The sequence below is a fragment of the Magnolia sinica genome, chromosome 3 (assembly GCF_029962835.1).
Source record: "Magnolia sinica isolate HGM2019 chromosome 3, MsV1, whole genome shotgun sequence".
Taxonomy (NCBI): Eukaryota; Viridiplantae; Streptophyta; class Magnoliopsida; order Magnoliales; family Magnoliaceae; genus Magnolia; species Magnolia sinica.
In genome coordinates this window covers 111,517,628-111,533,321 of record NC_080575.1, presented here as the reverse complement: position 1 = coordinate 111,533,321, position 15,694 = coordinate 111,517,628, and the positions used below count along the sequence as shown (strand labels likewise).

Here is a 15,694-nt window from a genome sequence, read left to right as displayed (position 1 = left end):
AGGTTTAGCCTAACAACATGATTAGGCTAAATCACTTAAACAAAAATAAAATAAACAAAAGAAAAAATAAAAACAAAAACAACAAAACTCTAATCTCTCTCTTGTGCTTCATGTCCCAGCTTGGATCCCCAAGATGATGCTCACGCTCTCTCTCTCTTCTTTCTTATAGGCAGGGAAGCGGTGGAGTTACGTCGGTGTGAGGAGAATGGGTGTGCAAGTTATACAGCAAGCAGCGTTTCGCAGCGAAGAGAAAACCAAACGAATTACGTTTGGCTTGTTTTTTCGGCCAAAGGACGCTCCAAGTGCAAGATCTAAGCCGTTCAGGCTTCTTATCCCTGGACGACCTCACCTTGGGAGTGATTTTAACGGTCCAGATCGACCGTCCGATCACTTTCATGATCATGCAACTCCCGTGAAAAGCGGATAGCGTCCGGACGTGTGAAACGGAAGATTCTTGTGCTACAACGCTCGGTGGGGCCCACTTTGCTTTTGTTTTGAAAATCCACACCATCCATTAGACTCACGACGAAAAAAATATGGTAATGGTGAGATTGGATTGATTTCGGTGTGGCCCACGTGGTTTTCTTCTTTACCGTCTATCTTGCGCTTAGACGGTTAAAAACCGATATCTGCTGTCATTTGAAATACCGCCACCTAGGAGATGGTAATATGGGCCATGATGGTCTAATGGACGATCCAGATTGGACCCTAGAATCGTTATGGTGGCTCACAACAGAGGACCGCAAGTCCCTGTTTCAAAATTCGCTAGCCGTAGTGAAAAAGGAACCTCCTTCGTTGATTATCGCGATACATAGTGGATGCGCGTGCACTATGTGCGCACCCAACTCCAGGTGAGGTCCATCGCGATGCTCATGAGAAATCTGATCCGTCCAACCTTTTTCTCATATCATGTAAACTTGTCGAGATAAATTTTGAGGCATATCCAGATAGCAGGTGAGCCCAAAATTAATGGTTTATGGGCTGATCTGATCGTTGGGCTACTTCCACGGGGATCCAATGGCTGAAATTCGATGTGTACTGTTAATTTATGATCCTCAGGCCACATATAAAGTTTCAAGCCGAATAGATGGTGAAAACCCTATGATCTTGCATTCTGGACGATTTTTGGGCCCGTTTAACGTGAGTGGCCTGATTTTCTCGAATATCTGGCATGTAATTTCTTTGATCTCGATCCTCTGGGGTCCGTCCCTTGTCTTGGTGATTCTGGAGCGTCAAATCCATACATTTAACATCCTTTTTTCAGTCTAAGTTTCCAAAGTCACCTTCCAACACAAACACGATTAAAATAGGTTGTTAAACAGTATCATGTTCGTAAATGCAGGTAATAACTGGGGTCCAATATGCAATATTTAACCCTCAACATGGCCCACATGATGAGTCGACCAGTTGGAATTTTTAGACCTAACAGTGTTTACGGTGGGCCACAACTGATGGATGCCCTAGCTTTCGTTCACAAGTGCCCCTCAACCTAGTACCATGCATGCGAGTACACCGATCGATAATGAAGCTTCAATTTACCTGCGTCTATCTTTACTATCTACGACCGTGGAGCCGTCTCAATCAATGTCTCAGCGTCCTTGTGGAAGTTATGAGTGGATCTGGACCGTCTACCTATTCATGTCTCCCTTGATGGCTCATGGTTCAAAAACCATAGTAATAAGACAATACTAACCATCAGTTTCTCTTCCGCTCCCTCCCCATTTGTAACCATTTAAGTCTTTCATGTATCTCACCGTCCATTTGAAGATGACTAATCTAAGTTTGGGAACATCAGATTTACAGTAGGGTCAAACACATAGGGATGTGTTCTAGCAAACCTCAAACACATATATATATCAATTACAAATCCAAGTTTTTATAACAAGAAAAGATAGCGGATATACTCCTCCATGTCATAGTAAGGCATGGTTCAAAATAAGACAATCCTAGCCATCTAATTGATATTGTCATTTGCGTTCCAATTTGATTTCAGATTGATTTGCATTCTTCTGACAGAAGACATCGCTCAGAACTGTCCTGGAGAACAAAGAAGCCTTAAGGAGAGAGAGAGCCTGCAACCACAGACAAGTCCAAAATAAACTTGCATTCTTATGGTTCCTTACTCATGCCTCGGTGGCAGACTCACGAGAGTTCCCACACGAGGTCATGGAGCTCATGGGTTCAGGTGCCCATTTTGGTGAAATCACAGTGGTATGAGTGTATGTTTAGAAATAAAAAAATAAAAAATAAATTTGTTCTGCTTCTATTCCAGATTGGACCATTTTCAGTTGGGGCAAAGTCCATCCATGGTGAGATCCTATTAGCAAAAGCAGTATAGGGACGGCGTGAGACATGAATTTCCGGACACGCCAATTACAGGAAGTCGTGCAATAAAAACTGAACAAATACACTCAATCCATCAGTTTTTTTTTTTTATAGTTCTGTTTAGGATGTGATAAAAAAACGATGCAAATTCAAAACTTTAATTGGGCTATACCACATGAAACGGTGGGAACAGGAACACCCACTATTGAAACCTTCCTAAGATCCACCGTGTATTTACATGCCATCCAATCGGTTTAGAAGGTGTTACCACCAAGCTGAAAGGAAAGCATTAATATCAGCCTGATCCAAAAGTTTGGTGCGGCCTAAGAAAATGTCATTGGTGGGCGTCCCATCTCCATTGGTTCCTGTGATGAGAAGCACTTTGCCTGATGTTTTGGATCACATCCTAGCATGAGATGGGGCAATGGATGGATGGAGTAGATGTCACAGACATCCCAGTGAGCTCCACATAAAGTTTTGTTGCATGGGTTCCTTTTAATGCGTGTTGCAGGAAATTGGCGTTTATAGCCAAGGCGGTTTGTTAAACAGGTTGAAGAATTCGATGACCAAGTCCGAACATAGAATGCCTATGGGGAATCTAGGCCACTCATCATAAGGGGGGCATCGCAAACACACCCTTGCCCGAAAATCAGACTGGACTTCTTGTCATTTGGTCCACTCTGCATGAGAAAAATGGGTAAAAAGAAAAAGAAAAAGACAGCCAACGGTCTATAATTCAATTGCAGACATTCAGTCCACCTGGCGCATGGATATCAGTGAGTTTTGGGCCAAGGCACGTTTATGGTGGCCCCCAATTGATGATTGGGCCAGAACCCTCGCTGCCACATTGGTCGCATCCAACAGCCTGTTAACCAGTCCTAGCATGAGTCGCCCTAGCATTTCTCAACCTAATCGATGTAGGGAACAATCTACATTACCTCTTCCACGCCCACGCTTACTACTCGCTTCTGTACATCGCTGATGGGCACGTTGAATCTGTAAAGGATGGGAATGCCCGAAATAAACGATAGAGGCTTCACATCCAACCCGTCCGTTACCATAAACTTCATATTTGGTCCCTTCACAAATCCTCCTCCACACTCTGTGGCCGCACCACTCACCTTCGGATTTATGAAATGGAATTCTCGGTTCGTGGCACCACTGCAGCCAAAGTAGTAGTGGTCATTATTGTCTGCGCCACAGACAAAACAACTACTAAACTTAGACGAGTCGATTGTCTTAGGGCCTGCCTCCACGACTGGCAGTAGCTGGGAGTCACAACCTGAATGTAGCGATAGCTTGGGGTCTAGTAGCATGGCCCTGCAATCCTCCGATATGATACAATCGTCGCCACCGCTCAAATCCTCCACGCTTTTGTGCAAATTATCCAAACATCCGATAGAAGAACCTGGGCCCAAGAGCTTTACTACGGATCCAAGAGGGAAGGTGAGGAAGCTGATTAGAAGGTCCAAAAAGTCAATTGTGGCCTCTGCGTACACCACCTTGTTATTGGATTTGTTGATCAGAAGCTTCAAACTCATTTCCTTTCTAGTGTCTTTCTTATCTATGACAATGTCTTCGGGGCTTAACTTTAGGGAGTCAAAAGCATCCTCAAGAGCCTCAGGCTTCCGCAGAAACACGTCCGTCAAAGGTGTGGTGGAGACGAACAATCGTCTCAGTATATGTAAAGCCTAATTCAAGATAAGAAGAGTAAACATCACTTATGTAGTTAGTCAACTTGGCTCAGTTATCCAAATACATCAAGAAACATTTTAAAATTGAACAATCAAACATTTTTTTTTACTCTTATAAATGTTTCGTTGAAGACCAAAGACCGACACAACTCGTCTTCTTTGATGGGTGGGTTTCTTAGTAGTGGGTCATTCGTAATGGGACAATCAGATGAGTGGTGTAATCACCAATTTATAGAGGTGAGAGCTAATGAACTGGGCTCATGGCTGTAAACGTAAACCCAGCCTCATTTATCTACATTTCGAGTGCAGATAATCTGGGTTGAAGGTAAAGGAAATTCCAGGACACATCATTTCCGATGAGCTGTGCTCACTAAATGCACCGATTTTATCTCTCCGGAATAAATTGGGTGCTACACAACACAACTACGTGGAATGAGCCAAAAAATGATATGTATGTAGGGATTGAACGAACTACAGTTGAAACCTTCATAAGGCCAACTGTAAGGCTTACATTCCATCTAAACTGTTCATAAGTTACAAATACCTAGATGAACTTCAAACGCAAATATCAGTGTTGAGGGTCAAATATTACATATTAAACCCCAGTTATTACCTGAATCTACAAGCATAATATTGTTTAATGGCTAATTTAATCGTGTTTGTGATACAGAGTATACTTACAAGCTTAGACTGAAAAAAGGATGATAAAGCATAGATTTAACGCGTTGATGACACCAAGGGCAAGGGAGGGAGTCCAGGGGACCAAGATCAACGGAATTACACACCAGGGGTCCGCAAAAATTGAGAAACTAAAGCTCAAGTGGCCTGAAAGTCAGCCAAAATGCAAGATCACTGGGTTTTCATCATCTGTTTGACTCGAAAATTCATACATGGCTTGAGGGCCATAAATTAACCGTACATGTAAAATTTCAGCCATTGGATGCCTCTGGAAGTGGCACAACTGTCAGATCATCCCATAAACAGTTGATTCTGGGCCCACCTGCTATCTAGATATGCTTCAATTTTGGTCTCAACCCTTTAAATTATATCAAAAACAGGTTGGATGGAGCAGATTTTCTGAATACATCTCAGTGGACCCATGCTTGAAGCACGTGTACACAATGCACGTGGTCCTGCCGTGCACCGAACCGACTAAAGCGGGTCAGCAGGCGCTGACCCGCATCTTCTTCCCAAAACGGCAATTGCCATCTTGGCGCTGTGTAATGGACGGACGGCGTCCATTTTGCGGACGCTAGTGGGCCCCACAGAGTAAGCTAACGTATGATCCAAGCCGTCCATCGTGTATAGGGTCATGAATACTTCAAACCTATGCTGACTGTTTGTACTCATGCAAGCACACGTGCGCGATACAGAGGCCATAAGTGGACTACCCTGCAACGTTCAAATTGATTTTTGAATGATTTCTTCCTGTTCTGAGTCAATGGACATTAAAAATCATCCGTTTTTTACCGAAATTTCGAGGGCAATCTAATGGAAGGGGTGAATTTTCTCGAAAACACCTCTGTGGGACCCACCGATCACGACAGCGCTGGACGTGCGAAAGGCTACGCACGTCCGCGAAATCTAATTTTTCAGGCGGTTGTGGCCCACCATCTTTAATCATATGGCAGATCTAAACCGTCCATCATGTAGATCACTCAAAAACGTCCTAAGAGACGGTGTTTCTTTAGAGATTGAGTGAGGAAAGTGGCAAGTTTGAAGGGTCCGAAGTTTGCTGCGAAAAAGCTTTCGCTGCTCATGTGTAGCTGCTGCGACAGCTTCTCCTCCACCCTAATAGCTATAAAAACGTCCTAGGAGAGCTGGAGAAGGAAGAAGAGGACGGCAGAGCTTAAGGAAAGGAGAGCTTGGGAATTGGAGGGAGGATTCCACGCAAAGAAGCTGGCTTGCACGTAGAAGAGAAAGACAGCGATGTTTGTTTTTATTTATTAATTTTTTTTCCTTGGTTTTAGCATGACCATGCTAGGGTAAACCTCTTAGCTAGGGCTAAGAGGTGAAGCTTGTAGCGTGATGAGGGACTCTTTTACTTGTGTTTTGTACTCATACTGAACTGATAACGATTATATTTTATTTAAGGGAGTGTTTTTAGTTTTTAATGGTCTGTTGTGACTAAAATTATAATGGGTCTGCAATGGCTTTGAGCATGTTCCTTCCTTTTATGTTATGACGTCAGGGATCCCTGTTGTTCACCATCGTCTACTGGGCATGGTAGGATGACGGTATCCTTCCTTACCTTCATAGCATGTTGATTGGTTGGTAATTAGTTTAACTCCATTGTTTGCTTTGTCTCCTGGGCATGGTTTGGTGATGGAATCCATTCTAATTCATATACCTTTCATCTCGTGAAAACTATATCAAGTAAGTTCAGTTTAATTTCCATGATTTTTGAAGCAGGCATAAGATCTCCCTGATCTTTACAAGTGGATCCTCTGAATCCTTAGTTTCTTATCTCTGATTTCTCTTAAGTTCTACAATAATCTCTCACCATTATTCATCAATTTATATTTGATTTAGATTTCATCCTTTTCTAGTTCTAATTCTAGTTATTTTCAGATAACGTAAAGGTATCAGTCCCTTGGGATTCGACCTCGGTCTCACCGAGTTTATTACTACATCACAACCCTATACTTGGGGAGTGAAGAATCAGCTTAATCAAAGCTTCCATAGCCCCAAGAAATTTGTGTCAATTCTTACCGCTTTCTATGGTGTGGTCCACTTGAGCTTTAGATGTCTTGTTTAAGGGCTCATATCCTTAAAATGATCTACAAAGATGGATGGACAGTTTGGATCTAAAAAATACATCACAGTGATCTACGTAAATCTGACACCTAAAGAAATTATGTTGCTTGGTGTGTGGTGCGGCATATCCCAGATAGAGAGAAGAACAGCCAAAGTGTTGACATGTGAAAGTTCCGTAGGCTCCATAATGATGTATGTCTTAGATCCACACTATCTATCCATTTTTCCATACGAGTTTTGGGCATAAGACCAAAATCAGGCTAATCCAAGGCTCAAAAGGGCCACACTAAAGGAAACAGAGGGAATTGGATGCATGTTGAAAACTTCTTGAGGCCATAGAAGCCTCTGGTGAGTTGATATTTGTGTTTTCCCTTCGTCCAGGTCCATGTGACCTTATGAAGACGTAAGATGGCAAATAAACCTCATAGTAAACCCTAAGAAGGTTCCAATGGTAGTCATTCAATCCCCTCTACTTTTCAAATTAAGTTTTCATTAAGATGGTCATTAATTAATTTATTATCAAACCAGTAGGGTTATACACGAGTCATATCGGGTCGAGCTTGGCACAGCTCGGCTCGGCTTGACCAGTAGCTAACCCCAGCTCGAACTCTGCTCGGCTCAGTCCTTGAGCATGATTGGCCGGCTCGACTCGGTTCGGTCAGCAACTAGGGCCGGTTCGAGCCCAGTTTGAGCCTATGCGACATTTTCTCAAATACATAGTGTGCATCTTCAATTCTCACAGAATGCAAAACAGTAACAACAGTTTACATTTATTTCATTAAACACTCGGCGGGCAGCATCAAAATCAAGATATGAGGATAGTTTTATGATACATTTTTTTTTTTGTAGTGATTTGTTTCATATTCATTCCTTCCTCGCCACTAGCCAATCCCACGAAAAATGTATGCACCCGAAACAACACTTCATTGAGTCATTTACTTAAACACTCGGCGAGCAGCGTCAATATCAAAATAACTGAGTCATCGAGCTGATTCAGTTCGAGTCGATTCAAGTTGAGGTTCGATCGGAGTCGAGTTGCGCTCGGGCAAGCTCAAACTCAGCTCAAAATTTTTTCAAGATCCAAAAATTAGCTCGACTCATTCCGAATCCAAGTTCGAGCCAATGCAAGTCATCTTTTCCAAGTCAAGTCGAGCAAGCTGACCAAGCTAACTCGACTCGTGTACAACTCTACAAACCAGTACCTTTCTTAGTTTTCTCTCACTTACGCCAATTTATATTATGATTTTTCACTGAACTAACAAAAATGCCCACCAATTTGCGAAACAGAGTCAAATAGATACATATGTAAATTTTGTTATTAGACGCCAAAATGGAAAATTCTCTCGTTGCATTTTAGCAGTGATGTAACTAGCGGTGGGCGTTGAGAATTTTGTATTTGGTTAAATTAAACAATGCATTTAAAAATCAAAATCAAATTTCATTTAAAATTTTTATTTCACTCCAAAATAATTTTGAAAATTTTGTAAAAAAAAAAGATATGATTTTCTTTTGTCCCACATTGCTTAGAGATGACAGAATTCTTGGGTTCATAAATGATTCTTTTAACTAGAATGCACAGACATGCGTGTGCTCGCGTGAGCAGTGTGGCTGTAGAAGTGTTGGTGACTTACTTTGCACTTCGCATGTATATATCGTGGCCAGCTTGAAACTAACGCAGGTTAATGCTAACGGTCTGATGATGTACAATGGTCTATGCACCCCATCTGTTGTCGTTTACTCAGTCAGTCAAACAAGGCTTGTCATATCCAACCCAAATTAGGCTTTAACGATAGTGTATCTACAGGACTCATCATGATATATATGTTTTATCTATGCTATCCATCCATTTTTTCATAACATTTTAGGACATGAGCTCAAAATTGAGGCAAATCCAAATCACATCCATTTTTCCATAACATTTTAGGACATGAGCTCAAAATTGAGGCAAATCCAAATCACAGGTGAATCACACCATAGAAAATGATGGTGATTGAACGCTCACTAGTAAAAATAAAAATCCTAAGGACCACTATGATGCCTATCATAATGCTTATTTTCCATCCAACCTGTTGATTAAGTCACACGTACCAAAATTAACTTGATCCAAAACTTTTGTAGCTCACCAAAAGTTTTTAAGAGTAGGCATCCACCGCTGCTTCTTGCACTGTCTTCCACCAGACATGCAATCCGGGCTACACTTTGTCATCTTTGATGGACGCGGAAGCTCCTGTATTTGGAAACTGTGTGGGGCCCACAGAGATGCCCGTTACAAATCGATTCCGTCCAGTTTTGCAAGACAAGAATAGGATAGGGGCCTGAAGATAAGGTCTAAAACTCACGTCCAACGTTGGAACCGTCCGGGAGCCTCATCAGGATGTTTATTGGCTACCCTAACCGTTCATAGGGTTAATACCACACAAATAAATTGTAGGTACAAAGATCATCATGAAACAAAACTTTTGTGGCCGCCGCAAACTTCCAAATGGTGGGCGTATAATCCGTGCTGTTTCATGTGGTGTAGCCCACATGAGTTTTGGATCTGCATGATTTTAAAAATCTTGCCCTATTGTTTTCTTGAAAAACTGATGAACGGAATGGATTTGTTACGGGAATCTCTGTGAGCCCCAGACAGCCTCCGACTACAGTATGCCCGGCCCTGAACGTGCGGTCCACCTTGATGTGGCATACTGAGTGAAGGTTTCAACGGTGGACATTTTCCGTTCCCACTGTTTCATGTGGGGTGGCCCACATGAGTTTTGGATCTGCATGATCTTCACAATACTGTTCTTGCTGTGGTCCGATGGAGTTTATTTGTGACTAGCTTCTCTCTGGGCCCACACACTTTCCAACTACAGGAACTTCCTGTTTGCATCCGGCAAGGACACCAAAGACAAAAGGTACGCCTTTGACCGGATTGCATAGAGTGCACGGTCGGCCCTACCATGTTTTATCCACGGGGTCCATCTATTTTTCAATATCATTTTTAGGCACGAACCCAAATATTAGAGGGACCCAAATCTCAGATGGACCTCACCACTGGAATGGTAGTGATGAACGCTCACTGTTGAAAACTTCTCGTGCGCTACAAAAGTTTTAGGTCAAGCTGATGTTTGTTTTTGCATTCGTCCATGTCTGTGTAACCGGAACCACAGGTTGGATGGAAAATAAACATTATGGTGGGCCCTTACTAAGTTTTTGATGGTGAGTGTTTAATAACCATGGTTTCCTATAAATTGGTCCACCTGATCATTTGGATCTGTCTCATTTTTGGGCTCATGCCCTAAAACGATCTGAAAAACATATATTAACAGCATGGATACAACACATTCATCATGTAGGTCCCACGGAGCACCAATAAGTAGCCACGTCGCTACTATTAGCAATCTTTGAAAGCTTAATCTAAAAAAGTACCGGCTTGTAAATATAAGGATATTTCGGTAAATTTATAGGGCGCGGCTACGTGGATCCCCGGATTTACGGAGGTAGCTGGGAGCCATGACTGTGGGGGCGGTCGCGGATTAGCTATGGCTCTCGCTACTCAAGTGACGTCACCAAGTTACGTGGCCCCACCATGATGTATATCTTGTATCCTGATCATCTACCCATCTAGATATATCATTTTAAGGCATTAGCGAAAGAAAGAGGCAAATCCAAAGCTGTAGTTGACCCACCGTAGAAAACGGTGGTGAGAGTGACACCGACTGTTGAAACCTTCCTACGGTACACCATGATGTTTATTTGAGATCACATGTTCATGAGTTAACACGGACAGAAAAGAAGGTAAAACACAAATATCAGCTTGATCGAAAACTTTTGTGGCCCTTAGAAGTTTTTAATGGTGGGCGTCACTCCGCCACTGTTTTCTGTGGTGGGGTAGACTCGAGTTTTGGATATAATCTCTGGCTCATGCTCTAAAATGTTATCCCCGGATGGATATAAGGTGTGGATATAAAACATACGTCATGGTCGGGCCTCTGGCTACTCAACCTGTCAGTAGCTAATCCGCTTCCCTGTGGGGCGTGCAGTGATACACGTGCCTTAAATCCACATCGTCCAATCATTTTAACAGCTAATTTTAGGGCATTGTCTTGAAAATGAAGCTGACCGAAATCTTTGTTAGAGCACATTACAGAAAACAGTCGTGATTGACCCAAATCTTAGGTGGTTAATCTGAGATTTGGATCTGCTTCATTTTCTGTATCAGGCCCTAAAATAAGCTGTCAATACGGATGGACGGTATGGGTGTAGTCACATACATCAGAGTGGGCCCTACTGTCATGGGTCCCACCCACCTCGTCAGCCGCGCCCAAATAATAGAGTAACATTTTGATATGCACAGACTATTGGATGCGGCAGTAGTATTTTAAACCCTAACCTGGGCAGATGCATGTGAATTTGGATCCTATCAAATTCTTTTTGACTCAAGTAAACTGACACGTCCAAACAGACTCAGCCATTGAAACCCAACTCCTGACTGCTGTGAAAATGTACAACCCCATATCTATGCTTTTTAGAAGTTTAGAATGTCCATAATAGTATTTTGCTAACCCCAGATGTGTCACACCGATCCTCGTGTGCAATAATATGGAAAAATGTGGGAGCTACCATACGTCCATCGGGTGAGCATTGTGTAGTGTATGCACTTGTACTAGCTAGAATCAGGCTGGTCCACTTATTAGGTGGGGCGGAGATGTACAATGCAGGTGGAACTTAGCCAACTTTTTCTTTAACACACCATTCACTTCCTGAAGTGTGGAGAGCCATACTGAGTTAACTCTTTGGGACCCAACCGTGATGAAGTCTTATCCACACTTTCACAATGTCCAGTAGTTTTTCCAGCTCATTTTAAAATATAGTCCACCATTGAAGCCTTAGCAGGGCCTACAGTGATGTTTGTTTGTCATCCAGCCTGTTCAGAAGGTCACACAGGCATGGATGAAGGGAAAACATAAATATCACATTGATCCAAAACTCGTGGCCCCTAAGAAGCTTTCAATGATAGGCATTGAATTCCTACTGTTTCCTATAGTGTCAACTATTTGAGCTTTTGATATGCCTCAATTTTGGGCTCATGCCCTAAAATGAGTTGGAAAAATGGATAGACGGCATGGATAAGGCACACATCACAGTGGTCCCACAGAAGCATACTGAATAACTCAGTAGGCAATTGGCTTTCACAATATTGAGTGCACATTTATACATTGTGCGCACCTCATGGATGGTCTAAATGATGCATGGATTAGGCAATTGATCATATGTGGCTAAGCATAGAAGGTCAACAGTCATCATAACATACCTCATTGGCACCCACGTCCACACTCTTCTCCTCGAGAGTAGTCCAGTCCCTGATACCATGCTTGACAAGCTGAGACAGGGAGGTCTCCGTGGAAATGGGGCTCACCCGTAGATCATCGCCTATGATAAACCTCATTGTTTCCTTCACAAAGACTCCCTCATTGATACCGTCCGCAGCCGGCTTTGACTTCTCAAGAACCACCTCGTTAGCCATCACTTGTCCACAGCGACATCGGACATTCTTAACAGTACTGAACAAGGGTTTGCACCTTGCGATACATGATGATGTACATCTGTAATACCTTGTCAGCTCCGTATCGACATTTAGTGCTAGATCCTTGGTTCGAGCTTCACACGCGCTTCTCGGGCAGAGCAACATCTCCCTCACAGCCTCTGTCTGTAGATACCGAGAATCGAGATTCTTTACACTCTCTTGCAATGCATCCATGCATCCAATATTGGATTTCCCGCTGCTGAGTCGCACTACAGAACCTATTGGTATTGTCAAGAAGCTGAAGAGGGTATCAACAAAGTACTCGTCGGATTCGGCAAGCACCACTCGGTTTTTCTCCTTGTCAATCAACAGCTTCAACTTGATAGCCATGCTTCGAGTTCACATAAATAGAAAATACAAAAAAGAAAAAAGAAAAAGCCATGTCACTTTCAATGTTATATTAATTTCTAAAGAAGCCAACCGTACGTTGTGTACATGAAAGATCGTCCAAACCTAACACGCATCAGTTTCAATCAAAACAATAACCTCGCCATTCACCTATTATAAGCTCTTATTGAAGGGAGCTAAATATTTGGAAATGTGTATTGACATGTTTGTTTTACACGCCGTTACATTGCAGTGCATGGGCCAATCTCACAAGCGGGAAAAGGACACCTGAACGCAAGGTACCATCCACCGGAAGAAAATTAAATCATAGACAAAAATAAGGTCTTTTTAATCATTAGGCAATCCGTCTAGACCTCTTTAAATTCATTATAAAAAAAAATTATATAGTCTTGCCAATGGTTCACATTCAATTTTCATGTCCTGGTGAGTAGACTGGCCTACTTTGCATATGGCATTCTGGACTGTAGAGCAGCCACCTAATTTACCACTCGGATATACCTCACCCGCTAGGTCGTCATAAGCATAGTGATATATCTCGTTCTCAGCAATTTTAATATTACTTACTGTAAATAAATTATAAAAAAAATTAAATATTAGTTTTGCTGAGCAATTTTAACTTACTATAAATTATTCATTCATTCATACAACTAGGACCAAGCCATGGTGCAACAACCGCACAGATGGGATGCTCTTAATCCTTTGAATGGAGCTAATTTGTTATAATTATCCGTTGTTTACTAGGTATAAATTACATTCAATCATTAAATCAAATAGTAATACTTTAGAATCAGATAGTAATACTTTAGAATCATTGGCATGATTTTTGCACCATGGCTTGCTCCTAGTCGCATGAATGAATGAAAGGTTTGGGGTAATAATAGGTCACCCTGTGTGACATTTAAAAGGTTTCAATGATGCCATTCAATCTCCGCTGCTTTATGTGGCGTGGTTCACTTGAGCTTTGGAAAAATGGGGTTCGTTCTTTGAAATGATCTGTAAAATTAATGGACGGTGTGGATCTAAAACATAAATTGTTGTGGGGCCATATAAGTTCCATAAGTTGAAAATCATTTTGTGTTGCACAATCCATCTCGCAGATAGAAATCTTATCGGCCAAGACGTATACCAATGAGAAGTGACGGCACTGAATTTTCCAGTGCCTTCAACACACACTATCCGCACTTATTTTAAAAACAAACCAAACATGCTTACGTGCTCTGATTAAGTAGAAACCATGAAAAGTTACTTTAGGCATAAGTAGCTTATGTAAATTAACATACCATCCAAACAAGCTCTTAAATTTACTTAATCACTTCATTTTAATAAATAGAAACTAAGATAACCTACTTGAGGCATAAATAGCTAATCTCAAGTAACTCAAGATCCAAACCGCCTTCTTACTTTTGGCATATCCTCATCCACACAAAGGTTCACTTTGCAAACGGCCGGATTGAATTACTGACTATGGCCTCAAATCCAACGGTTATTGTGGCAATGTGCACTGTAACGGGAGGTAGGGACGTTTTCTAGCAACACATATACGATCATATGAGATATGATATAGTGGGCCCACTGTATGGAAAACTTCCCATACACCTAGATGAATTAGGAGTCTTTGGCATTCGCATAATTTGCATAATTTGTCCGGGCCGTCAGCTACGATCATTCACCTCTTCTTCCACTCCTATACAAAAATCACCACAATCGGATGGCCATAAACATTAGACTGGACATATCTTCCACAAACGATCATGTCCATCCATTTTTTCATCCCACCAACTGTATGGGTTTGGATCATCCAATCAATGTGATTTTTAAAGGAAGAATACAAAGCATGGCCTGGACCAAAAAATGGGGCAGTCCAGGTAAGTTATGTGGACGCCAATGAGCCCAAATCCATGCACATGGCTCACTAGATTATCTCTTTTACTAAATTATTATTTTTTGAAAAAGTGCATTAAAATTGAGTAATTGAGGGGGAAAAGAAGCTGAATTAAGAAAGCAAATGACAGGGGTTAAAAATTGGATTACCTAACAAGGCTGATAGAGCTTCAGATCTAACCCTCACTCACGTCTCTTCTTCACACCGTAGCTGGCAGTGATGCCTCTTATCCCACTGAGTTTTTGATCGTCAAACACAAGTCGGTAGAAAGAAATAAAAAGGAAAGTGAAGGAATAAAGGCAGTGCCCCCTAAGTCAGTAGAAAGGCGAAAGAATTCCTTAGTGATGTTTGACAGTGGAAAAGACGTCGTTTCCCTCCCACGAGATTATCCGGGTTATCCGGGTAATTCTGGCGGAAAGCGTAAAATAAATACGGCCTACACAGTCAAGGCCTAAATGATCTAATCCTTTTAATCTAGACCCTTCACTTGGTAAAGAACACAATTTGTGGGCTGGCATGCAAGTATCATGTGGACCACACAAATGTTAACCATTTGATCAATGGCCTTTAGTATGGACGGTGAAGACCATTTTACGGAAAATAGGTCCAATCAACAATTTAATCCATCTATTTGTTAGGAGCCATCAAGGAGTGCTCATGATTCTAATAAATCACTTTTGTTAGGAAATTCTAACCATCCCATCCTCGAACAAAGAATAAAGAATGGCTATAAACAAAAAGGGCCAGATGAAGGATGATTGGACCATCAGACCAGTATGATTTTTGCAGGAAAGCCATGAAATATGTGATGGACCAAATAAACAATTTAGTTCAATGGGGTGATCCGATCACTAAGTTATGCAATTTAATCCATCTAATTGTTAGGAGCACTATAACTTGGAGTGCACCGAGAGCACTGGAACATTTCCCGAAAGGAAGAGAAAGTGGCAAAGCAATAGAAAGAACTAAAGCATGAGAGAGCAGAGGAGAAAACTTTGATACTCCAGCAGTGGGGAGGATAATACTCAGGCACTTACAAATTACGTAAAAGCAAAAGCTGCATACTGGCAGACAAGATCAGCTAAACAGTCCAAATTATTTCTCATGTATATGATCAAA

At 41.8% G+C, this 15,694-nt stretch overlaps 1 protein-coding gene across 1 annotated transcript; it reads right to left on the bottom strand.

Annotated features, from left to right (window-relative positions):
- Window positions 1-1,856: 1,856 nt before the first annotated feature.
- LOC131240727 (uncharacterized) lies at window positions 1,857-14,868 on the bottom strand. The gene is made up of 4 exons (XM_058239149.1): window positions 14,725-14,868; window positions 12,073-12,676; window positions 3,264-4,016; window positions 1,857-2,072 (listed from the first exon to the last, which is right to left on the bottom strand). Exons 2-4 carry the CDS (start codon window positions 12,673-12,675, stop codon window positions 1,968-1,970), a joined length of 1,461 nt encoding a protein of 486 aa, XP_058095132.1. The 5' UTR covers window position 12,676; window positions 14,725-14,868; the 3' UTR covers window positions 1,857-1,967.
- Window positions 14,869-15,694: the final 826 nt, after the last annotated feature.